This window comes from Nansenia antarctica, assembly GCF_963989245.1.
Source record: "Nansenia antarctica genome assembly, chromosome: 4".
In the NCBI taxonomy this organism is placed as follows: domain Eukaryota; kingdom Metazoa; phylum Chordata; class Actinopteri; order Argentiniformes; family Microstomatidae; genus Nansenia; species Nansenia antarctica.
This window is the reverse complement of record NC_137689.1, coordinates 16996698-17022952: the sequence shown is the minus strand read 5'-3', so window position 1 is coordinate 17022952 and position 26255 is coordinate 16996698. Positions and strand designations below refer to the sequence as shown.

At 45.1% G+C, this 26255-nt stretch overlaps 1 protein-coding gene across 1 annotated transcript; it reads left to right on the top strand.

Moving 5' to 3' along the window:
- Window positions 1–33: 33 nt before the first annotated feature.
- Window positions 34–16613, top strand: amot (angiomotin). Its single transcript, XM_080529783.1, has 12 exons — window positions 34–128; window positions 1409–2408; window positions 3588–4263; window positions 5555–5699; window positions 9008–9100; window positions 9583–9728; window positions 12166–12315; window positions 13697–13890; window positions 14141–14269; window positions 14674–14906; window positions 15596–15871; window positions 16138–16613. Exons 1-12 carry the CDS (start codon window positions 68–70, stop codon window positions 16251–16253), a joined length of 3219 nt encoding a protein of 1072 aa, XP_080385909.1. The 5' UTR covers window positions 34–67; the 3' UTR covers window positions 16254–16613.
- Window positions 16614–26255: the final 9642 nt, after the last annotated feature.

Here is a 26255-nt window from a genome sequence, read left to right as displayed (position 1 = left end):
TTGGAGGAAAGCCCTGGGCCGCGGATGGCCCCAATGCTGACTTTTATTATATATTTATTTACCACAGATGTTTCGGAAAAAAGCTTCATCCTCCATGAGAATGAAAAGGATATCAGAAAGCAATAGATGTAATAATTTCACCTTAATTCACTCTGTAGATGGTGCTTCTTTAACCATTTTAGATCTCTTTATAACGGCATTCAAGGTCGTCAGTTGAAACCACTCCATAGAACGCTTGGGGAGAAAAGTACCTCAAAAAACATTGAAGTCAAATTTCAAAAGAAGCCCCTTTAATCTAACTGAGCCATTTAAGCTTATTGCTCGCTTGTGGCTGTTTTATTGGCTGTAGTTAAAGGGAGGTTTTACTCGACGGAAATGAGATTCTTTGATTTGGACCTGTGTGTTAGCTAAGCTAATTCAGAGCTAACACATTCTGGGTGGTTTCTACTTTATGACTTTGTATGTTTTACTAAACACATTGCTTTCCCCTACTGTATAATGATTATGACTGTATGTTTGTGTACCAACTTTTCAAATCATAAAACCTCACTTGGGATCCACATAACAATCTCCAATCAATGGTTTTGCTTTCTACAAATTCAAATGAAACAGTTTTTTTTTTCCCTTCTGTATAATGATACATTGCTATCGCATTATGGGCACGATTTATTAGAAAATAATTCACTGCATGTTCCCCAGTAAAGCTGAGATGTGCTCTGCAGTCCTGCATAAGGAGAGTGGGGTTACAGTACAGTATGGGCCTACTGGGTGGTCCATAGCACTCTGATGCTGGGATTTAGCACCGTATAATCACTTGGTTTGGGTGACCATCAATTTGGCCTGACTAGAAGTCAGCATTTCAGCTAATGCGGTGTCATGTTTAGGCATATGTTGCCCAAGGGAACATTGGGTCAAGCCTTGGAAACAGACACTAGTAAGAAGAATAGATTTGGCTCTAAAAACTCATTATTTTATAGCCCACGCAATACATCCCAGCTGTCAGAGTGTTAAGAGTTTGGTTCAATTTTGGGGTTTTTCTGGTTTGGGCTGAACCTCTTCTTGAGGGTTTATGATGGGGTTGGGGGGCGGTCGACTGCTCCAGGTCTTTCAGAGGATAGTGTTGGTTCAGTCCATTGATTTCCATTGTCTCCATCTCCGTTCTGTGTCTCACGTCAACATCACATGTCCTAGTCGTCTGTATTTGTGTCGTGTTTGAGTTTGGGGCTGGTTGGCTGACTGTCTCCGTGTGTTCTCACTTGTCCTGTCCTCCACCCCTCACTTCTTCACCCTCCCTTGCCCATCTTTCCTAACCCCCCCTCCCCCCATCCGTTCTCTCCCTCTCCATCCTCTCCCCTCCCTCCTGTCTCCACCCTTCACCTCTCCACCTCTCTCCTCGTCCTTCCCGTAGTATCGAGTATTGACCGCGGGCGCAGCTCGTCCTTCCATGAGGTGCGTGGTCTGCGGGAGGCTGAGATGAGGGCAGCGGCCGCAGAGGAGTCGTCCAGCAGCGGCAGCAGCAACAGCAACACCGTCCTCCAGCGCCTCCTGCAGGAGCAGATGCGCTATGGCGAGAATAGGAACTACCTGGCCATGCAGCAACAACAACAACAACAACAACAGCAACAACAACAACAGCAGCAGCAGCAGCAGGGAGGGGTGAGTGGAGGGTACCCAGGCCAGGGGGGGCCCTCTGACGACCACTCCATGGTCCCCCACATCGCACGACAGGAGCCTCAGGGCCAGGAGCTGCAGGCGGACAACGGCATGGAGAAGCTGGGCTCCTCCCGTGGAGGTGGTGGGGGGAGCTTAGGGGGAGGGATGGGCAGTATGGGAGGGGGTGGGAGTGGCCAGGGCCCTAACCCCGAGGACCTTCCGACCTATGAGGAGGCTAAGGTCCAGTCGCAGTACTTCCGGGGTCACCAGCAGCAGCAGCAACAACAACAGCAGCTCCCGCCCTCTGTGGGCGCCGCCTTCTACGTGACGGGGATGACCAACCCCAAGGTGCGTACGGAGGGCCGTCCCACGGTGCAGCGGGGGGTCAGCGCCGGAGGCAAGGTGCACCAGGACGACGGCCTGAAGGACCTAAAGCAGGGACACGTGCGCTCCCTCAGCGAGCGCCTCATGCAGCTGTCCCTGGCCACCAGCGGGGTGAAAGCCCACGCCCCTGTCACCAGCGCCCCCCTGTCCCCCCAGCTGCCCCCTCCCGGACCCCCAGGGGACTACTACAAGCCCTCAGGCCAGCACAGAGGCCCGCCACCGGACTACCCCTTCAAGGGCATGGCCTCCCCCCCCAAGCAGCACCAGGACCCTGGAGGACATTACTACCAGGAGCACCGCGCCAGGGAGCAGGCCAGGAACGACGTGCCTCATGTCAGATACCAGCCTCCGCCCGAGTACGGCTCGTTCAGGTGAGTAACACACACACACACACACACACACACACATAGACTCACTCTCAGTCTGTATCACATCCTGTCTGTTTCAGCTAGTGTTGATACCAAAAGCAGTTACAGTACTGACTATAGGATCTGTCTTTAGTCATGTTTTCCAGCATGGTATAAGACAGCCAACAGACCGTCTGTTTGAGTTATATCACTCTGTTTTAGCATTCATTCAGTTAGCGTGAAATCCTAACTCAATCCGTGCGCTTGAGTCGAATCATCACGAACATTTCCCATTGACGTCAAAGCAAGATTTATGCAAATGTCAGACTATGCAAGTTCTTTTTTGTTAGGGATTCACCATTCCTGCCAGCAGGTATAATTTATCAGAACAGGAATGAATCATGCATACACCAATGTCCTTCAAGGCAAGGCAACCCAATTGAATACTTTCCATTAACATTTAACTTTGATGATTCAGCCTCTCTTACTCTTGAACTTCTCGATGAGGGTCATACTCTGTGCTGGAGGGCGAGTTAGTACCTATCCTTCTCTCAGCGTGTCTGCCTGCCTGCCTGTCTGTCTGTCTGTGTGTCTGCCTGCCTGTCTGTCTGTCAGCCTGTCGGGAACAGGTTGTTGGTGAGCAGAAAGGCTGAGGGAGGCATTTCTCCTTCTCTCTCCGGCTGGCTTTTTCCCACAGACTCAGAGCCAGTAGTCAGGAGGACGGGGAGGACAGATCCTGTTCAGCCTGTTTCTCCCCAGAGCGTTTACCTCAGAGCAAATCACTGGCAAACACAAGATGAATGCCGGAGAATTTTAATCATCATCCGAAACGTGTCGCGACATGATCCCTCTCTCTCTGACAACGTTCCATTCAGACGCAGGAATGTTTGCTTATTCCTAAACCAGTTCAGGATTGGCCTTTGTTGATCAGTTGGAAAAAAAAAAAACGTTCCCAGGTGTACAGGCAGTATGGTGAATAAGCACAGTTCACAGTGACTGGGACTGCCTCTTGTCTTACGAGAACAAGCTATGAGATGGTATAGTTTAATTTCTCTATGGCAATGACAATGTCAATAGACTGTTGGAGAATGTTTGATGGTTTATGGTTGACCCACAACCCCACAGATGTACAGTATACTGTAGGTTAATACGATAATAAGGTCCTCAGTGTTCATCTCTCTCATGGTTGTTCCATGTCCACAGATCCAACAAGGAGGGCTCAGTGCACTCTCAGAGACCCCTCCATCACCACAGCCCCACCTCCTCTGTGACGTCCGTGGGCTCTCTGTCCCGCGCCCAGTCCTCCACCCTCAGCAGTCTGTTCAGCGCCTCCCACTCCTCCCACCCCCACCTCCAGGGAGACCCCTATGGCCCCATGGGCCCCCGCAGCCCTCAAGGCCCTGGCTCACACCAGGGAGACCCCTACGGCCCTGGACCCATGCACCCTCAACCTCAGAGAGGCCACGGCTTCCCTCATGACCCCTACGGGTCCACCTCCCGGATGCACCACCAGCAGCAACATCACCAGTACCAACAACAACAACAACAACAACATCAACTACACCAACAACAGCAGCAACAACAACAACAGCAGCAACAGCAACAACATCAACAGCAGCAACAACAACAACATCAACAGCAGCAACAACAACAACAACATCAACAACAACAACAACAACAACAACAGCAACAACAACAACAACAGTATCAGGGCCATCCGCCTGGGCACTACCCTCATCCGCACTCCCACCTGCAGACGGAGCCACCCTTCGCCATGATGGCCCGAGCCCAGCAGATGGTGGACATGCTGTCAGAGGAGAACAGGACGATGAAGAAGGAGATGGAGGTGTTCTCTGAGAAGGTCACCAAGTTGAAGAAGGTAAAAGCTGGGGAACATCTAGATAACATGGGTGAACTGAGTTACTGTTTTGGCAGGGGAGGCTGGTGGTAGGGTATCAATTGTTTTACACTGTTAAACCGTCCCCAAATGTTACGGTGTCAGGACTGTATTATTATTTTCACTGTTTTATTCTCTGAACAACATCAGAAACAGAATAGCAAACATTAACAACATCTATAAAGCTACAAATATAAAGCTTGAGTGCAAATACAGCCTGTAATTCTCTGGTGTCTGTCAAACAAACAGAATGGGCTACAATCCAGTACAAATAAATTAAATTATAAGCACAGCCTATAGCATCCAGTAGGCTTATCAACTAATAACAAAATAACAATAAATCACAAAATTGGCAGCAACGTTGGGCTATTCTTAAGTCTATTCTAGGTTTGTCGCCAGAAAAACAAGCAGGTTTACTTTTTCAGGCTTCAGCAGAGCACATAACAGACTTACAACTTTGCCTGCTGTGCTGAACACCCTCTCTGATGGTGAGCACACACGACAGTACTTTCGGGCCACCCATCAGTGGAAAGCAGCTGGCTCCATTTGATTTCCACCAGAGAAGGGGATCTTCGTCTCCGTCAATCACAGGCTCACACGACAGTAGGCAGTCATCTCTGAGTCTGCTCGCTGCTCTTTGGCTGTCATCTTCTTAATGCAAATCGTACACACAGCCTGGGCAAGATTTGCTGGCTCGCCCTCGTCATTCGGTCAGAACCCGAAATGCTTCCAAATTGCAGCAGCTGCTTTTTTGTTGTTGTTTGGGACCAACTCGCTTGCACTCACCATATCTTTTTGCAATTCTCTGTTCTGAGGAGAAGCTGTCACAATACTGTCTTTTTTGACAGGTTATTTATTTGACAACAGATTTTTTTTAAACAATGTATATCACTGTCATAGCATTTTCAACCACACAGACAGTAGTGGACAAACACACGTTTATTATATATAGCAATTTATGGAAGAAAAAAATCGGTATAACCGCCCAACCCACATGCGTTTATTGCCGTTCCTCATTCTATTCCTTTCCATGGATTACAAGAGCCCGTCCTCCGATTTCTACCTCCACCAGCCTCCACTGTTTAGGGTATTTTATGTAGATCCATAAGGACTACTGATATATAAGCAGCATGGTAATAGCTCTACCTTAGCTCGAGGCTAATAGGCTTGCTGGATTTTTTAAATATATATCTTTCTAAAGGTTTCCCCATCTAGTCCTCAGGCAGTAGTTTGACCTTTGAAGACATCACTCTTCTTCTCTCCCTGCTGTCAGCTGGAGACGGAGATCACGCTGGTGTCGGAGGCCTATGAGAACCTGGCCAAGTCGTCCACCAAGAGAGAAGCTCTGGAGAAGACCATGAGGAACAAGCTGGAGCTGGAGGTGCGCAGGCTGCACGACTTCAACAGAGACCTCAGAGGTGAGCACGTCTACCCTACAGTACTTACCTCTAGTTAGTATGTAGTACGTGTGTAGGGAGGGAGGTATGGGATAGTAGCAGCTGGGATCTGGCTGTGGTTTTCCATTCCGCCTGTATGTATCTAAGGTGCTGGGCTAAAGGCAGGGTTTGACGCTTACCTTTTCGCCAGGTAGCACTGTGCTACCATGTCAAAAAATTTAGTAGCACACCAAGAATTTCAGTAGCACAATGAAAATTGCGCAATTTTCGTATGACGACAACAAATTATCATAATCATAACATATCAGAATTATCATAACCGGCTCTTGACACTGTAGGTGTTTATTAATGCCTGTGTGGTGTTATTTTTAAATGTTTACATTTTTGAGTTAGTAATTCATAAAATACAAAGGTTCCATCTCACAGAACATAATGGAATGTAAAAACTTTGACGCTCAATATCTCTGAACTGCCCTAAGCGGAGATAGAACCTTATCATTCTAAACGGAGATAGAACCTTATCATTCTAAACGGAGATAGAACCTTATCATTCTAAACGGAGATAGAACCTTATCATTCTAAACGGAGATAGAACCTTATCATTCTAAACGGAGATAGAACCTTATCATTCTAAACGGAGATAGAACCTTATCATTCTAAACGGAGATAGAACCTTATCATTCTAAACGGAGATAGAACCTTATCATTCTAAACGGAGATAGAACCTTATCATTCTAAACGGAGATAGAACCTTATCATTCTAAACGGAGATAGAACCTTATCATTCTAAACGGAGATAGAACCTTCTCATTCTAAACGGAGATAGAACCTTATCATTCTAAACGGAGATAGAACCTTATCATTCTAAACGGAGATAGACTTTGTATGTTAATATCAAAGGACCATGTTGGAAATAGGTGTTCACACTTTCACATGTCATCCCTTGGATTACTGCTTACTGTCGAACCATGAATAAACTCAATCAATCAATCAATCAAAGAGACAACGCGGAGATTCCTTATTTGACAGCATCTAGACAACACAGCTCCGAGTCTGCCGAACCAGGTTAATGCCAGCACTCCAAAACCAACTCAGTAATCAATCAGCCAAACAGCAGTGAATATGCAAACCGTATAGCAGCCATTAATATGCAGCATACACAGGTAAGCCTACCTGGCTTCTGTGATTGTCTTTGGCTGCAGGTCCCGAAGTTAATATGTTGACAAGTTCAGTGATTTATCTCCTATGGTCACTTGTGATCATGAGGGACATGATCCCCATGATCTCTTACTCAGGGACACAGAGGCTCTCACAGTATGAATGAATGAATGGTCTTTATTGTCATTGCTATAGTACAGGTACCAAACAACGAAATTTAGGAGGGGTGGCTCCCCTGGTGCTAGTAAAAAAAAAAAAAAAAAAAAACTTTATTTTTTTTGTCGCACTGGTGCGATTGAATGTATTTCCAAGTCGCACAGAAATATATTCACTCGCAAATGCGACCAAAACAGTCGCACTGTCGAACCCTGCTAAAGGTGATACCTCTGATACAGATAGGACACCTGGACAATTATTGAATGGACACTGGTTTAAGCTTTTATCTGTCATGCTCAGTGACATTTCATGAGAATAAAACAACACGTTTGGGTGCACAGATCAGGGTGGTGTATCCTTTTTGCATTCAATTAGCCTTGTATTGGAAGTGAGGGGAGTTGTCAGTTGGCTTGTTGGGACAGATAGAATTTGCTTGGAAGTACTTTGCTTTCTTAGTACTACCTTACAGCGTTGCCAGGATATTTGCTCATCGGTTCGGTTGCAGTATTTGGTTTGATTAGATTGAACTCCTACTCTACATATCCCATCTAGCCCTCTCATGATTTTTATCTAGAACTATTACAGCTCTAGAATGGGGATGCGGTTGTAGCCATAGAAATAGAACAACTATTAGAACTACTACTACAATTGTATGGTACAACTTTATGGTTGTAGCTGTGTTGTACACGTGGCTCTGTGTTCTGAGTGTGACTCATAGGAGAAGTAGATGTTTATGTTTAGAGAGGTCATGTGTGTTATGCTGTGATTTTCTGTTTCACTGCCATTGATCATGAGTAATCAATGATGATCAGTCTGTATGATATGTTGGTGTCCTGTCAGAGTCCAAAGTCCCAGTGTCATTGCTTCAGACCCTTCATCCCCAGACTTCACTCTGTGTTTGTGTCAGCGTCTCTGAGCTGCAGTCCAGTGAGCGTGGGGAGTTTCACATCTCTACCTCACGGAGGTCTTTAGCCCTGCAGAGGGAAGAAAAAAGGTCCATTCATGGCTCTGAGCCCAGACCCAGGTCCAGACCAGGGTCTAGAGGGAAATTCCATGCTTTTACAACACATCACATACAACCCTTTTTTTTGCCATCCCTCCTTCCCCCTTCCTTTCTTTCTTTCTTTTTTCTTCCATAGTTTTGGCAGCCTTACACATGTGAAATTGATATCTTGCTCTACTTTCTGGAGTTAGGGTAAATGTATACCCCAGTTTGTTATGTTTCGAGAAGCAGGGATGGAATGGAAGAACTGAATGGAACTTTCTGGAGAGATGTCTTTCTATGTTGCAAAGCACAGCATGGTTGACTTAAACTCTCACAGAAATATTATTCTAACGCTTGGCCCAGAAATAAAGGCTGTTTTGTTTCGGGCCAATTTTCTCCTGACTCCGTTGGAGAATTATGACCCTCTCCCTCTCTGGGAAATGTGCTCATGTAAAGTCATTGTTTTATTTTTGTTTGCTCTTTTTGCTGAGCAACCGGGGCCCCGGGGCGTTTTATGTGCGTGGAATGAAGACGGGGATCTTAAGAGGGAGAACTGTTCCACGTCAACAGCAGCCCTATTAAATTCTCTTCAGGGGATTCTGAACTCCCTCTGCCTCCATATTCACTTCATTCCTTGGCCCTCTGTCCAAACAGCAACGTTTACAAAATCTCATATTTTTGGAAAGGCTGTTGTAACTGTTTAATGGTGCCCAAATTCCCCTAAATTCCATACATGTCCTGCATATTAAAAAGTGTTAGCCTGACTGACTCAATGGAATGTGCTTCTCTGCAAAGAGTTTTCGCTTGTCTTTAAGGAGCTTTTCTGTTTTACCATGTTTTGCTGCCACATTATGTGCTAATTCCTGTAAATATTGTGTGTGCGTGTGTGTGTGTGTGTGTGTGTGTATGTGCACGTGCGTGTGTGTGCACGTGCGTGTGTGTGTGTGTCCGCCTGCCTGTGTATGATATGCGTGCAAGCATGACTTTTATGTCTTTGACTTGACTTTGCCAATTACGTTCTGTGTTGCAGAGCGCATGGAAACGGCCAACAAGCAGCTCGCTGCCAAGGAGTGCGAGGGAACCGAGGACAATCGCAAGACCATCTCTCAGCTCCTGGCCCAGAGTGAGTCACATATGAACAGGACATACCGCAGGCCTCTAACATTCAACACACACCCTGAACATACCACTCTGGATCCTCAGCAATAGTAAAAAGCAAAAAATAATAACCCGAGATGCTACCCCGGCCAAGGCTTGATTGTGTGTCCAGATAGTAGTACATTGTGTTATTCAGAAGCATGTATGCTTCTCTCTTCTCTGTGTGTGTGTGTGTGTGTGTGTGTGTGTGTGTGTGTGTGTGTGTGTTTGTGTGTGTGTAACAGAACTTAATCAATTAGATCAATTTATGTTCCTCCCAATGAGCTGTTGCTTTTGCAATAGTTACTCTAATAATCAGCTAACAAGTGACAATTCAAGCCTTTGAGATGGAGTCTAATAATAATAATATTAGGTAACATTATTACAAACCATTGATTGTGAGTGAAACAGTTAGAGTAATGGTTGTAGAAGACGGTCCTCAGTGTTCTGTTCCTGATGTTTCAACAGACAAAGAGACGATTCGTGAGAAGGAGAAGCTGGAGATAGAGCAGAGTGCCCTGCGCTCCACCACCGAGGACCAGAGGAGACACATTGAGATCAGAGACCAAGCTCTCAACAATGCCCAGGCCAAAGTAGTCAAACTGGAGGAGGAGGTGAGTGGGATTAGTTCTTAATTTCTTAAGCGATAATGCTGAAAACAACACGTTTCATTAAGCAAGCCCCATAATCCTCCCCTGCTGAAAAGGTCAATGGTTTTGAGGTGACGGATGAAGAGGCAGAAAAGCAGTGTCAACTTTCACTTGAAGAGATTTTGTTTAGGAATAGTATTCCTAAAGGCTATTACAGTAACAGACAAACATGTGTGTCTTGAAAACTTGCTGACTTGCAGTTGATCTATCCGAACTGTATATTTATGCCCCCTGGTGGAGTCATAAGTATAGTCATGACTTCAAGGTGGTGGTAGATGTAAATGAAACTTATTGAAATGAAAAACTCTCTTCCTGAAAGCACACTTTTGCTTTAATTTTTGCACACAGTCAGTTTGCTTTCTGTCTTCGTTTCGATGTATCACCTTTAAGCTTTGAGTTTGATATCCAGATAGCCAGAAGAGTCAGCATTTCCCCTGGTGATCTAATCTGTTTGAAGCCCCTGTATTGATCACATTAAGCGTCCTTGGGTTTTATGAAAGGCGCTATAGAAATCCAAGTTATTATTATTATTATTATTATTATTATTGTGGTGTAGTTCGTATATGTTCAGCTGTGACCAACAGTGTTAGTTTGTCAGAGCTGTTTGTCTAGTAATACTGAACTCTGCAGTGGAGAAGAGGTGTGTGTGTTTACACTGATTGAAAACACTGTTACTTTTCGCAACAAAACTCCCCCTTTGGTTCACAACACAAAGAAAACAACAAATCTCCCAAACCTAAGTTTCCTCCCCTTGTATTTGGCCTCTTTTAAGTCCTTGCTCTCAGATGCCAGTAGCAGCTCTAATAAGACCTCTGTGGTAACGCTCCAGTGACCAGATACCAGGTTGTGACCCCTGGATCACCACAGGCCCAGCGGAGGCCTCTCTCAGGCAGAGAGACAACCCCAAACACTGGCCTCTGTGTGGGCCCAGCCCGGGAAGAAAGTACCCTGTGGAAACCTGGAGCTGCTCCCAGCTTTCATGCATTATGGTCGTGGTTGGTTGGCTGGTGCTGGGTCTGAAATTAGCATGGGACATCAACTTCTTTTTTTATAAATAATATTGTTCTGAGAAATGTTACAGTTGGACATTAAGTGAAAAAACACAATATTTGGGGATTTTTCAATTATAATACATAAACCATGGTACTTCTGGAATCTGAACATCTATGGAATTTAGCCACTGTTGGTTGTCATCAAGGTCCTAAATTCAGTGTCACATTGTTTTTGTTTTTTGTTTTTCTCTCAATGCAGTTATCTACATTGTCTGAGGATATCAGTTTAACAACAACATAAAAAACATAACAAATTTCAGAATTTACAGGGATTTTGCAGCCCTGTATTTGTCAGCATGGTGCGTTATATCCTCATTCCAGCTGCGGCTTTGAAATCTGAGTAACTTTTTCCCATCAATGAGATTTCATGCTGCACCCGCATGTATTTGAGAGGTCATAGGAAAGGTTTCCACGATCATAAATCCATCCAGGAAAAGGTGGTGGGCTCAGAGATGGTTTGACTTTTTTCCTCTTTTTGTTCGAGAGCAGTCGGTCCAGTGGTTTGTGCTGTCCACATAGATTTTTTAAGCTTCAGACATAGCTAAATGAATGGAAGTGAACTGCCAAGTAGGCGTGTCTGCCCCTTGCTACTGAAATAGCCTGGCTTGCGTCCAGAGGGCCGGGGAAGTTAGCTGGCCGGGGTGGGGACAGAGCGGTGCGGAAATCGGACCAGGGCTGTCCTAAAAAGCACCGGACTGCTCCACTTCTGCCCAGCACCGCCACAAACACCCGCTTGTTCCTGAACAAAGGCTCTTGAGTTTGAGTTTTCTGTCTGCCATGAAAGGGCCTGAACAAGGCCAGATTGAACAAGGCCAGATTCTTGGCCCTCTCCTCTGTCTGTGTGGGAACTCTGCAGCGCACCCTCTATTTCTCCCTTTCTTTCTCTCCTTTTCTGTCTTTCTCTCTCTTTCTTTAGAGAATCACCCTGAGCTAAATCAATCTATTCAGTCTGGCCACAATTATAGCTGCTCCTGCCGCAGTTCAAAGGGGCTGGAGAGGGACTTTGAGACTTGGTTCTGGGGACACAAAGACAGTATTATCTTGTTAGTGGGGGTCTGGGTGGGGGTGGGGCACTTTGGGTTGGGGGGCGGCGGGTGGGGGGCGGCAGGGAGCTTTGCGTTGTGATGATGGGGGTGGAAAGTGAAACAGTCTCACCTGTTGTCTCAATTTCCTGTCTCAGTTTTGCCGCTATCCCGACTGACGTGTGTGTGTGTTATTTTTAGACGAACAGGCACCCATTCCGAACAGGCACCCAAATGTTTGAGTCCTTTGCACCTCACCAATTGTGAGTATTTATGTGTGTGTGTGTGTGTGTGTGTGTGTGTGTGTGTGTGTGTGTGTGTGTGCAGCTGAAGAAGAAGCAGGTGTATGTGGAGAAGGTGGAGCGGATGCAGCAGGCCCTGGCTCAACTGCAGGCCGCCTGTGAGAAGAGAGAACAGCTGGAGCATCGCTTACGCACGCGCCTGGAGAGAGAGCTGGAGTCACTACGCATGCAACAGGTAAAACACACACACACACACACACACACACAGATAATACATGCGCACACACAGATAATACACACGCACACACAGATAATACACACGCACACACAGATAATACACACACACACACAGATAATACACATGCACACATAGATAATACACGCGCACACACAGATAATACACACAATGATTGAGATGAGATAGACCAACATATGCACAGACCAGACTTTAATCAGATGTATTACTCCCACAGACACACTTAAAATACAGACAATTCACACTACATACACACTACCACTGATACATTCACACAATGATGATACACACGCAACAATATCCTTTTGACTCCACCATGCGTCATAAAACACACGTACATCAAATATTACACATGTACATCAAATATAAACACATACCCACAGATGTTCACATCATCTCTATTCAGGTACATAAATCATAAAACACACACACACACACGCAGACACACACAGTCTGTTAAAGACACTAGGAGACAGAGCTGTGTCTCAGCTGCAGCCGGCGGGGCGTCCTGACCTAGAATTCCATGCGGAACGGTCCCAGAGGAGATGTTCTATTCCATAAATTCCATCCTGCCCTTCCTGTGTGTCCTGCCGGAGCAGAACAGAACAGAACAGAGCAGAGCACCACGGAATGTTTTTACATTACTAGAGTGCAGCCAGGTCCAGCAAGCCAGAAGGATGCTGGGAATGTGGGGGAAAGGTTGCAGCTGACAGAACAGCGGAGGTCCTGTCTGTACTCTCTGACCTGGGGAGAGAGAGAGAGAGAGAGAGAGAGAGAGAGAGGGGGGGGGGGGGAGGGGGGGTGGATGAGAGAGAGGGGGAGGCATATAGACAGAGATTGGGGGGGGGGATAAGACAGAGAAAGAGGCAGATAGAGAGACTACAGAGAGATGGGGGGGGGGGGGGAGCAAACAGCTGTATATTCCATTAGAGCCTGCGGGAGCAGACATTCCCTGTGGTCCACTGAGACTTCAGACAGACAGAGAAACCTGCCGTCCTCACTACCAGTCAGTGTTGCCATAGGTGCCATTCAGAACATCACAGTGAAACACAGACGCACTCCCAGGCCAAGGTTTATTCTGAGAACAGAGACAGTGTATGCTGAAAGTGTGTGTATTTAAGTGTGCGTGTCTGTGGCTGTGTGTTTGTGTGTGTGTGTGTGTGTGTGTGTGTGTGTGTGTGTGTGTGTGTGTGTGTGTGTCTGTGTCTGTGTGTCTGTGTGTGCTGTTTGTTTGTGTGTGTGTTTGTTTGTGTGTGTGTGTGTGTGTGTCTGTGTGTGTGTTCAATATTGGGACAGCAGTTCACCCTCCCTCTCTCCCCTCCCTCACTTATTCCCTCCCTCCCTCCATCCGTCCCTCCAGCGCCAGGGTTTGTCCCAGAGCAGCACCGGTGCTTCCGAGTACAACGCCACAGCTCTGATGGAGCACCTGAGGGAGAAGGAGGAGAGGATCCTGGCCCTGGAGGCCGACATGACCAAGTGGGAGCAGAAGTACCTGGAGGAGAGCGTCATGAGGCAGTTCGCCCTGGATGCCGCAGCCTCTGTCGCCACCCAGAGGTAGGGAGGCCGCAGGCCGGAGTCAGAGGAATTGTGAAAAGTACACAGTCCACACACTACCAACAGACACACATTGATTGATGTACACACACACACACACACACAATAATTTGCATTGCAATGGATCGAGCTTTCCATAAGAAAGAATGTAGTGTATGTGCTATTCTGCGAGGATTCTTTCTGTTTTTGGTATCACCTGATTGACCCCTCTACGGTGAATGACCCATCCTCCCTGTCTATGTGATGCCAGGGATACGTCGTCATCGTTGATAAGCCACTCCCCCAGCAGCAGCTATGACACGTCAGTGGAGGCTCGCATCCAGAAGGAGGAGGAGGAGATCCTCATGGCCAACCGCCGCTGTGTAGACATGGAGAGCAGGTACACTCCAACCCTCACCTCCATATCTAACACTAACCCTCACCTCCATATCTAACACTAACCCTCACCTCCTCACCTCCATATCCAACACTAACCCTCACCTCCTCACCTCCATATCCAACACTAACCCTCACCTCCTCACCTCCATATCCAACACTAACCCTCACCTCCTCACCTCCATATCTAACACTAACCCTCACCTCCTCACCTCCATATCTAACACTAACCCTCACCTCCATATCCAACACTAACCCAACCTTATACTAACCTTAACCCAACCTGACACTAACCCTAACTCAACCTGCCTCCACCGGGAGAGCATAGCTAGAACAAACAGGATTGTACCAGTAGTGTAATTATCGCTCCACCCTCTACCTCTCTTCCCCCACCTCCCATTTACACAGGATCAAGAACCTGCACGCCCAGATCATAGAGAAAGACGCCATGATCAAGGTGCTCCACCAGCGCTCCAGGAAGGATCCCAACAAGGCCGACGCCCCGGCCACCATGCGGCCCTCCAAGTCCCTGATGTCCATCGCCAACACAGGGGGCTCAGGCCTGCTCTCCCACAGCCTGGGCCTCAGCAGCTCCCCCATCACCGAGGAACGCAAGGACAGCAGCTGGAAGGGCAGTCTGGGTAAGAGGAAATGGGTCTGGCTCTGGAGGAAGCTCCTTTTTCCTTTGGTCAATAGTATGTTCCCATGTTGGGAATAGCGCAGCCTTTGAGACACACCCTGGGTAAGGTAGCGTGTGTGGGTCAGGGGGAATTCAGGGGGAATTTCAGGGACCAGGGAAAGGTCTCATTTGACGTTCGATGTGGTTCTGGTCAAAGTGCACCGTATGTAGAATAGGGCGTCGTTTGAGACGCAGCCCTGGGCGAGAGGGCCAGCCACTGGCAAGGCAGGGTAAGAGGAAGTGGATTCAGAGATGTGTTGGTCTGAACCTGATGACAGAGAGACAAAGGAGTGTGGGTGTTCTACCTCCACTGAATGTGAGGGGATCTGTTCTGCATAGGGTTGCATTAGTGATAAATATAACATGCATTGACCTCGCTGAGACATGTACAGTTGTCTCGCACCTAGTTTAGACATGTCCAGTTGTCGTACAGAATCATAAGACTGAGAAAGGGTGTTGTGGTGGGGGGGGTAGGAGAGTGTAATATGAACCTTGAAACAGTGCTCTGCCAACTGGCTCACTCAACTCCGCCTAGCAGTGTGTGAATACACACAGAGTATATAGACCTCTGTCACATGTGAGCTGTGATTGAACTGTTGATTGGTTTGCATGGCGGCAGCACAGCGTTCTAACTGTTCCATGTTCCGTTAGGGGTTCTGTTGGGTCAAGAGTACCGTCCAGACTACCGTATGGACTCCCTGAGGACGGAGTCCATCTCCTCGTCTCCCTCCCCGGTCCTGCCCTCCACCCCCATGACGGCAGGCCACTCGAAGACGGGCAGCAGAGACAGCTGTACCCAGACAGACAAGGGCCAGAGCCAGGGGCAGGAGGCCAGCAGCAAGCCCAGCACCCCCGCCCTGCAGAGCATGACCCTGCCCAGTCGCCTCTCCAGCCCCAGCCCCGTCTACATCCCAGACCGCATCGCAGGTACCACACACACACAGGGATCAATCAGTCCAACTTTATTTAGCCGGTTTTCTACAGGCACATCGGTCACAGAATGCATCACAGAAACCAAATAAGGAACCAGACTCATTACAAACAATGGCTATGATTATTGGTGTGACCTGTTTCTTAGGGGGGTGGGGGGGGGGGGGGGGGGAGACTGACCTGAATAGTTTGAGCTGTGAAGTCTAACAGTAGAAAGCTCCTGCTAAGTGATGGGCCCTGTCCTTCTCTGCCGGTCTATACAGATGTACCAGTGTTCCACTCCAGCACCCTGGAGAGGCGGGCCCCCGTGCAGGCCCACCCCCAACCTTCATCAGCACAACAGGAAGTGGACAACGACATGGTGGAGATCCTGATCTGAATTCTGACCCCTGAACCCTGACCTCCCAACTGGCCAAAGAGCCACAGGGCGGGTCAGGAGGGCAATGTGTGAACACAATCAACACACACGCACACACACACACACACATACACACACACACACACTTTCAAAATAGGTGAAGGATTCCTCTTTTCTTTTTTTGTTTTAACGTTTGGTGTTGAACTAGCTGTTGGTTGGGTGGGTGCCTGAGGGTGTGTTAAAATGCACTACTTTTCTAGATGTGTTTTGATGAGAAATAACTTGTACAGTTGTTGAGTTGGAGGTTAGTGACATCATCATCATTGTGATAACTGTTGTATAATGTTGCGGGAGATGACTAGCCCCTTGGACCAAAACTATTGGCTACCATACGTTGCATTTATTGCACTACTTATTTTTTATGAGTGTGTTTCTTTTCTTTTTTTCTTTTTTTTTCTTTTTTTACATTAAAAGTCTGACTTAGGTATTCTATTTATGTGTAGTAGTACATTATTTACCAATGTTAGACGTGGCACTTGGGTAATCAAAGTGATATTGTAAAACTACAAAACATTATTTTAACCTGTAAATACTGTATTTAGATACTGTATGGCATGTATACCATTTAAACTGAACTGAGTGTGGTTTACAAGCCATTCAGTTGCATGACACTGCCATCCGGGGACCACAATGCACTGTTTTAGAATTGGGCTCCTTTTGTCACAGTGGAGAACTCGGAGGAGTGAGAGTTACACATTTCCACAGTGGTCCAGTATGTCTCGTGACCCCACTGGATGGGGTCTCTGTTTGAGGTGCAGTGGTAGAATAGGTTAGGTGTTCACCGAAGTGCCTATGCTGCAGTTACGGTTCTCCACTACCTGTAAGTGTCTTTCATTCCAGTCCAGCTGTGTTTGCGCCGTTGTCTTCCTCTCAGACTTGCCTCAAATGATATCCAGCCTAAAATAGTCCGGTTTGAACTTATAGTTTCTATAATGATAACATCATTCAGTTGTCCGCTGTCATACTACACATAGACAAACGTACATTATGAGGTTGAAATATAGCGCTGTTTATTGAATTGCCTAGCTAACAGTTTCACACGCCAGTTAGCTCCTAACAGCACATATCCATTGCTTTTGACCAAAGGTAACAAAGTGGGTCTGTACTCCTTAGTATTTGTTACAGACAAGATCATAACTTAACAAGATCATAACATATCATAACACCAGCTAATCTAACAATGACTATGAAAATACCCACCAGATTCGCAACCCAAGTAGCAGTTGTGAAAATGTCCAATCCAAACCAAAAATTGTGGGACCAAAGAAACCCGACAACATCAGTTGGTCACCTGACCTGACTGTGTGAGAGACCACAGTATTGTCCTAGTTTCACAAGTTCACAGGAGCTATTACACTCAACCACAAAGGTCAACAATGTGTCCCCATCAGCAAAATAGAACTTCCCCCAGGTCCATCATCTTTACAAGAACAACAGCAGGGCTGATGCTGGTTGCCCTGTGTTTGGACTGAGTGTGTTACGAGTTTTGTAACTGAATTAAAAGCACAATTGCAGTGTTGTGATGTATGTGAACATGTTGTCACACAAGCCCGTCTTTACGTGTCCTACCGTTGGTACTGTAACATTTCCATCAACACAGGAGCTCCTCCACCCCGCTGAAGGGGGAGTTGGCTGTCTAGGATAGACAATGGACCCTGGGAGTGTAGACTGAAGCCTTTTCTCGATTGGTAGGAACACTACTCCTCACGTCCTCTCCTCCGTCCTCCACTCGCTTTGTCCTCGAAAAGCAGTGGAGGAAAATATGTGGGAATATGAGAAATCAGGAAGGAACCGAGATCTTCTCCGATGCGTTTTCAGTGGGATTGAAGCACGAAGGAGTAGATGCAAAGAGTTGTGTTCCTAACATTTGAGAAAAGACTTGTCTGGTGGGACAGAGAGGCTGTTTGCTTGAGTGCTAAATGATGTTTTTTGATCCACAGCTGCTTTTCAGCTCTTCTTTTTTACTGAGACCAGGTTGTATGTCAACTTTCAATAGAAACACCAGAACATTTCAAAAGATCGTCTAACTGTTCAAGTCAAACGTCAACCATTCTCCAGTGGTGTGACTGACAATCATAGACATTTCAGAGTCTCAATTATCAAACATGTTTGAACCTGATGCCTTAGTAGATCAGGTAATTTTGGATTTCTTACATGATACCACAGTACAGTTGATATGCCTCTGTTGTCCCACCTGAGGTTCAGTCTACCGTGCCACCTGGGTCTTGCTTCATATTTCAACCCAACTCATGAGGCCCCGTGTTCTGAGCCAGGAGAAAGATGTTGTACCCATTACTGTCAAGAACAGGATGACTTTCACAAGTCCTCTTATCATGTTACAAGTGCTCATAGTCACAAAGTGAGTTCTAAGTGTCTGCAGATCTGCCTTACTAGTGTGGTGAAGGGTCAAACCCTAAGTAATGCCCATCAGACTTTGTATTAACGTTTGTGGTCAATTGAAGAGCAGATTGTTAGTATGTTTACCAGTGCCTTTGGTAAAAATGGTGAAAAAAAGAACCTGAATGTTACAAATACAAGCTCTTGTTCTAGTATTTTGGTGCCTTTTCACAAAGTGTGTACACTAGATGCTGCTTGACAATGTCATTACTGTACAATCACCATTCATGTTTAATTAAATTGTATTTCTAATCAAGCATCTGGTTTTTACAAAATTCATCTCATGCCATTTCTTTGTGGTTTAACCTTTTTTTGTATTATTTGATGTACTCTTGACAATGTCCAAATTATTAATTTCCAAATGTTTCAAATAGCGAGTTAAGCGATTGGTTAAGTATTAATTTAATTATTTTGTTAAATAAATATACAATGAGACCTTCATGTTGGTTCTGTGCATTATGCTCAACTGGAATTGACACCATATTTATGTTTTGTCTTTCATAGCAAAGATCAGATTTAAGCAGTTGGACAAACAATCAATCAATCAAACTTGATTTACTGTATATAGCACAAGTCATGCATTGAATGCAACTCCAAGTGCTGAACAATAGTAAATAAACCACAATACAATAAAACAAGAGGTAGGAGATAATGTACTTATATAGTAATAAGAACGGGAATAAAACGAAAAACAAAAATTAGGAGATAAGAAATAGGAGGTGGAGTGCAAGTTGACAAAGACACTAGGTAAAGGCCAGGCTAAAAGGTCTGTTTAAGCTGACTTTTAAATATAGCCACACTCTGCCACCCTCAAGTCCTCCGGTAAGCCGTTCCAAAGTCTAGGGCCACAGTGGCTAAAGGCAGCCTCGCCATGGGTCTTTGTCCTGACCCTTGGAACAACCAAGAGACCAGTACCAGAGGACCTGAGGGATCTATACATTACATAGCCTACAATTTAATGTATTAAGTGCACATACAAGAAAAGCCAGTACAACGGATAAAAAGAAAGAAAGATGAAAACCTCATGCAATAAATGAGTGCTAAATACATAGTTCTAATACCATTCGACTTGTGAGAGAAACATGACTCAACATGATTCAACCAACTGCATTTAATTTCACAGGATCAACTTGTCAGTAAAGGTTCCAAGCCCATAATGCATCAAACATCAGAGCACTTTGTATCAGTCTGGCATTCATATGCAGACACAGCTTCTCAATAACAACTTGATGTAGGCCTAATAAAGGTTATTGAGGGACCCGCAGCCGCAAAGCCTTCGGCTGTTTCTCAACTGGTGGGTCGCGGACTCGTTCTGAATGGGTCGCAGAGTGTCTGGTCAAAATAGTTTTTAAAAAGCCCAAAATAGTTCTAGGCCTTAGCTTTCAGTGCAAAATGTACTTTGTCAAGCCCCCACCAGCCTACAATCAACATCGGTGTCTGGGAATGGAGATTAAAGGGCCTTAATCAGTGATCAAAGGGGTTTGAAACAATAGGCTTCAGTAGGGTAGATAGGAATGTGGGCGCCTGTAAATGATCATTGGGAGGGGTGTATATATAGGCTACTGTAAAAGGTGTATGCTTAATGTTGTTCAGGGTCTGCTTTGCGAACCGAGTAGTAGGCTATGCGAGTATGTTACATTTGGATTTACCTACATTGATGATAAAAAGGGACTGAAATCCCAGTGTGTGGTATGTGGTGATGTGCTTGCACAAGTGAGCATGAAACCATCAAAATGTGAACGTCATTTGGAAACAAAACGTCCCACGAACAAAGACAAACCGGTCAAGTACTTTCAAAGACGACTCCAGGAGCTGAGGGCATCACAGAAGTGCGTAACATCATCGTGTTCCAAACAAGAACAGGCACTCTGCGCATCTTACCACGTAGCCAGTGGCGAAGCTACCAGGGTGGCAAGGGGTGGCAGCTGCCACCCTTGAAAAAAGTCCTGCCACCCCAGTTACACAGACCAACTGATATAATTTGGTGTATTATTATTATTTTATCTTTATTTTTAATCAGAATTCAGTGTAAAATTCCCAAATTTCCAAGTTTGAAAAATAAACTCACTGTCTGTTCCACCCCTCCGTCTCAAATGGTTGCAACCTATTTCACACGGGGAGATTTGAATAGGCTAGGTGTGTTCCAACAGTTTACCACACAGCTGATGCTGATTAATCAATTAAACCTGAGCTGTCTTTCTGGTGCTGTGCCGTGTGGAGCCTGTTGTTCAGGTAATGTTAAATGTGGTTTTAACTAATTATGTTATTACGTTTACAATTCATTACCTATTGGATATGTTTAGTAAATTAATAGATTTTTTGTTCGTCAATGTAACGTTATTTGCTGAGTTATGAAGCGAAGACGTCAGTCTCAGCTGTTAGCTAGCTATTTAGCGTTTACTTACTGTTTAGCTAACGTTGGCGTTATTATAGTTATGTCATTGTAACACGATGTTAATGTATGTTGAAAATATGGTGCAGGAAGAAGGGTAGTAACAATGTGTGTTCCAACAGTTTACCGCACAGCTGATGCTGATTAATCAATTAAACCTGAGCTGTCTTTCTGGTGCTGTGCCGTGTGGAGCCTGTTGTTCAGGTAATGTTAAATGTGGTTTTAACTAATTATGTTATTACGTTTACAATTCATTACCTATTGGATATGTTTAGTAAATTAATTGATTTTTTTGTTCGTCAATGTAACGTTATTTGCTGAGTTATGAAGCGAAGACGTCAGTCTCAGCTGTTAGCTAGCTATTTAGCTTTTACTTACTGTTTAGCTAACGTTGGCGTTATTATAGTTATTATAGTTATGTCATTGTAACACGATGTAAGAAAAGTACTAGGTGACACCCGATTTTTGTCAGATATGCTCCAGTCAACAGCTTGACCTTACTAAAGCTGTTGAGCTAATTGAAACACTACAACAGACTCTAAAAAACTATCGTACTGAGACATATTTTGATGAGCTTTGGATTGAAAATACTCAACACCTGTGAAAGTTGTAACATTTCTACAACTCACACTCATAAGAGGGCAAGAAGGATAACAAAGAAACTTAAAGGTAGTGTTATCACGTCTACACTAGGACAGCACACAATACCAGACAGCAAAAAGTATTTTCTAACTAAAATATTTTATCCTGTCATTGATTGCATGATTGGTGAAATGCAAAGACGATTCTCTAGCTTTAACTGTCACATCATGCAGGGTATCCAGGCACTGAATCCATCCAGCAGCAGCTTTTTGAATGAGGAGGCAGTTAATCTTTTAGCAAATGCATATGGATCAAATGTAGATAACCTTAAACACGAACTGCAGCAGATTAGAAGATTGTTGGATCAACAAGCAACAAATTGAAAACAAAGTCCCTCCAGTTTAATGGAATTAGTTAATTTTTTGGATCCATACAAGATGGTTTTCTTGGAGATGTTCAGATTATGTAAAATAGCTGTAGTATTGCCGGTCACCAGTGCAGCATGTGAGAGGAGTTTTTCCAACTCTTAAAATAATAAAGAATCACCTGCGCTCTACCATGGCAGAGAATAGATTAACAAGTATTGCAGTTCTCAGCATTGAGTCTAAACGTGCAAAAGCTCTGAATTTGGATGAGTTTGTGAAGCGATTTGCTGCACAGCATAGCAATCGTCGCATTCAGCTTTTGTAAATGTATTTATTTGTATTGTTTTATTATTTATTTTTTTAATAGCAGATTTTGTGGCAAGGCAAGTTTATTTGTATAGCACTTATACAACAGGGGCAATTCAAAGTGCTTTACATTATTTAGGATTCTTAATAGGACTAGATGTTAAAATCCCTAAATAATTAGCACAACAATTGACTGAGTGGAGTTGGAGAGGATTTTGAATTCAATTCTCTGAGAGACTGGTAGCCAGTGCAGGGATCTCAGGATTGGTGTAATGTGTTCAAAGTTCTTTGTTTTTGTTAGGACCCTAGCAGCGGTGTTTTGGATGAGCTGCAATTTACGAACAGCTCCTTTAGATAGGCCTGTTGGTAGACTACAATACTCAAGTCTACTCCAAACAAATGCATGGATGAGTTTTTCAAGGTCTTGCTTGGACATGAAACCTCTCATTCTTGTTTGTTCTGACGATCAAGTTCAGCGCGCATTGTTCATGTTCCTTGTTTATTGTCTCAGAATGAAAGTGAAATGTTTTTTTCTCCCACAAACCTATGTCTTTGTAATAATTTACTGGATGAGAGAGAAACCTGTACACATGCACACACTAGTTCTATATGTAGAACAGGCTGTAAGGGATGATAAATATACATAAATGTAAGACATTAAGATAGCCACTTATCAAAATGATGGCCACACTAAAATATCTGCTTGCCACCCCATGTATAAATCTCTAGAATCGCCACTGCACATAGCTCACTATTGCTAAGGCCCAAAAAAAAAACACAATAGCAGAAGAGACCTGCAGCTACATGTGTTGTGGATCCCGCTTCGGCTCCACTCGTTTCCACCTCGGCACCGCTCGTTGAGACCAATCAGGCCCAATCTGGGACAGCTGCGCCGGCTCCAGCAGGTGTCTAGTGCATTATATCCGACATTAGACTTGTTTATTTTTCTCAGTTGTTTTATTCTTTTTTTCTCACCGGTTGTATCTTGAATCTGCCAGTTAGAAGCGGGAAGATGGATAACTCTTTTGAGTCGGGCCCAAAGGCCGGAATGTTTAATACTATCCGTTTTTCGTGGAGAGACCCGGCGGAGGTGATCCAGCAGAGAGACACCTTCACCCGGGCAGTTCTGATGGGACAACTGAAGATGACTGTCGCGGACATCCTTTGCCTCCACGGCAATACGCTGGAAAACGCCTACGACGTGACTTTTTACACGGCGGCCATGAACGGAAAGGCGATGGACATGTGTACCGTCGGGGCCGAGACCATGCCTCTGTCACTATAGAGTGACAAGCCTGGCGAAAGATAACTTCAGGGTCATGACGGTACACATGTACAATGCACATGTGACTGATGAAGCTGTGGTAGGGTTCCTGAGCCGCTACTGTAAAGTCACGTCGGGGGCCCGCCGTATCAGGGACTCCCTTGGGATCTGGAACGGGAGGCGCCAGTACCAGGTGCTCCTACGGCCAGAAGAGGGTGGTTTCGACGGCTACACACACCCCCCAGCACTTTTCTCGCTGGGGGCGGACAGGGGCACCCTTTTCTATGCCCGGCAGGCCCCCTTCTGCAGAAGGTGTAGGCAGGCGGGTCATGGGCAGGGGAACTGCGCTGGGATGAGGTGCAGGAACTGTAACGCCACGGACCACGTGGCAAAGGACTGCACCCAGCCCAGGGAATGCCACGGGTGTGGCTTGAGAGGCCATGTGTACAGGGACTTCCCAGACCGCCCTAAGCCTAAGACCTACTCCGATGCAGCAGGAGGGGCTAAGCCGAGAGACCAAGGAGCCGGAGGAGCACCGAGGGATGGCGCCCCCAGAACCTCCCCCGCCGCCTCCTGCCTGCCTGCCCTGCCTACCCTCCTGCCTGCCTAATGACTACTCCTCCTGCCTAAGCCCCTGCCTGCCTGCCGACTACCCCCTCCTGCCTAACCCCCTGCCTGCCTGCCGACTACCCCTCCTGCCTAACCCCCTGCCTGCCTGCCGACTACCCCTCCTGCCTAACCCCCTGCCTGCCTGCCGACTACCCCCTCCTGCCTAACCCCCTGCCTGCCTGCCGACTACTCCCCCTGCCTGACCCCCGCTTGCCCTACGACCATTCTCTGCCTAACCCCTTTAATAAATATCCTTATTATTACCCTAGTTTCTGTGTCCGTCTGTTCTGGGGTGCTGCCACATTTGACCGCTTGATTCAGGCCGTAACAACATGGTCAGACAGGTGCTAGCTAGATCAATTGGCGGCAGATAAGCTGAAGACCATACCACTATTGAATGATTGAATGATTTTGCTTTAATTTTCTTTCTTTTCGCTTGCAACTTCTTTTTAGGTTTGACTTTTTTTTTTATTGCAACATGCACCTCCATAGGAGAGTATCCGCCCCTTGCCACTCATGCAGTCAAAATCCTTCTAACATTCAGCACTACCTAACTGTGCGAAAAGTGGCTTCTCAAATTTGGTCCAGCTCAAGTCAAAGTGAGGAGAAACAGGTTGGACACTGAGCATGATCTGAGAGTTGCTGTCGACCATCACCCCAGCCCAGACTTTGAAACTCTAGTAAGCACATCCCAAATTATCCCATTAGCTTCCCCCATTTAGTAGGTCTACTCGCCTGGAGAGATTATCATATTGTGTGTGTAAACACAGATATGTAGTTATGATATTCATACTCATCAGTTTATTAATCAGGATCAGTTTGTTATTGCTAGTGTAATGTGCTGTATTTGTTTATTTTATGTTTTAAAAAGGTCATGATGACATTGTGTAAGTGTTTACTAGCCATTTGACATTGTGTAAGTGTTTACTAGCCAATTTGCCATTCGCAGATATATAGGACTATTTATGTTATATTTATTCTTATTTTCATTGTATTCAGTTTATTAATCAGGATCAGTTTGTTATTGCTAGAGTAATGTGCTGTATTTTATTATTTTTATTTAAAAAATACTACTACTATTTTACCATGGTTTTGATTATCTTAAATATCACTAATGGCAGCCTTAATTGATCCACCATTGTTGCTAAGGCAACTAGCAGGAAAATACATAGTTAAGGGTCACGAAACCACGAAATGTTATCAAGCAGATCCATCGAGAGGCGGGTCTTGTCGTTGCAGTGCCATGTTTTTAGTGTCCACACGATGGCGCCGTTTCGCAACAAGTCAAGAAACAAGCCATTTTCAAGCTGAATCCACTAGGCATGTAGCCAGTTTGCCAGGTAAAACTGTGGCGAAGGAATCGTCGTTTTTTTTAAAATTATTTAAGCATGACCGATAATAGGGGGTCTTATTTTTTTAGCTATACCGCGACCCACATTGACCGATAAAACAACAATAATTACCGTTTGTATTAAACTGGTGTGTTGTTATTATCTAGAATTGTTCTGAATTGAAACAAATGTGTGGCATGAATGAATGTATCCTAAACATGCATATTTGCGCCTGATAATGGGGGGTTCTACTCTATACCTTTGCAAGGGAATAAATCGTTGTATAGAAAATGATTCAATAATACCGTTAACGCTTTTGAAATTATAATTAGTAAGTAAGTAAGTAAAGCTTTATTTATATAGAGCCTTTCGTACATGAAATGCAACTCAAAGCACTTTAACCAAACGCCTCACTTTAACTAGTGAGAATCTGTACAATGTTCAATAATAATGAACTCATAAATTACTGCTTGCATAAATAAATATGAATTAAAAGCAGAAATGTGTTACTGATACATTTTGCAGGCCTACATACAAAAACATGTAAGAGTCACAGGAAAAAAAGAAGAAGAAAAATCACAGAGCTCTGTTACAACATTCAGTGAAATAAATACAATTAGCAGGCTATCCCACTATATTAAAATAAAGAGACCAACTCTAATGGTTTAACTTTAGACTGATGATAGTGGATTGATATAAAGAAAAACCTGAACATCA

Excerpts from the sequence above, each read along its gene's own strand:
- amot (XM_080529783.1), top strand. The coding sequence starts at position 68 with ATGTTTCGGAAAAAAGCTTCATCCTCCATGAGAATGAAAAGGATATCA. Across the intron at positions 9,101-9,582 it reads CTCTCAGCTCCTGGCCCAGA|ACAAAGAGACGATTCGTGAG; the intron begins GTGAGTCACATA and ends ATGTTTCAACAG. Across the intron at positions 12,316-13,696 it reads AGTCACTACGCATGCAACAG|CGCCAGGGTTTGTCCCAGAG; the intron begins GTAAAACACACA and ends CCGTCCCTCCAG.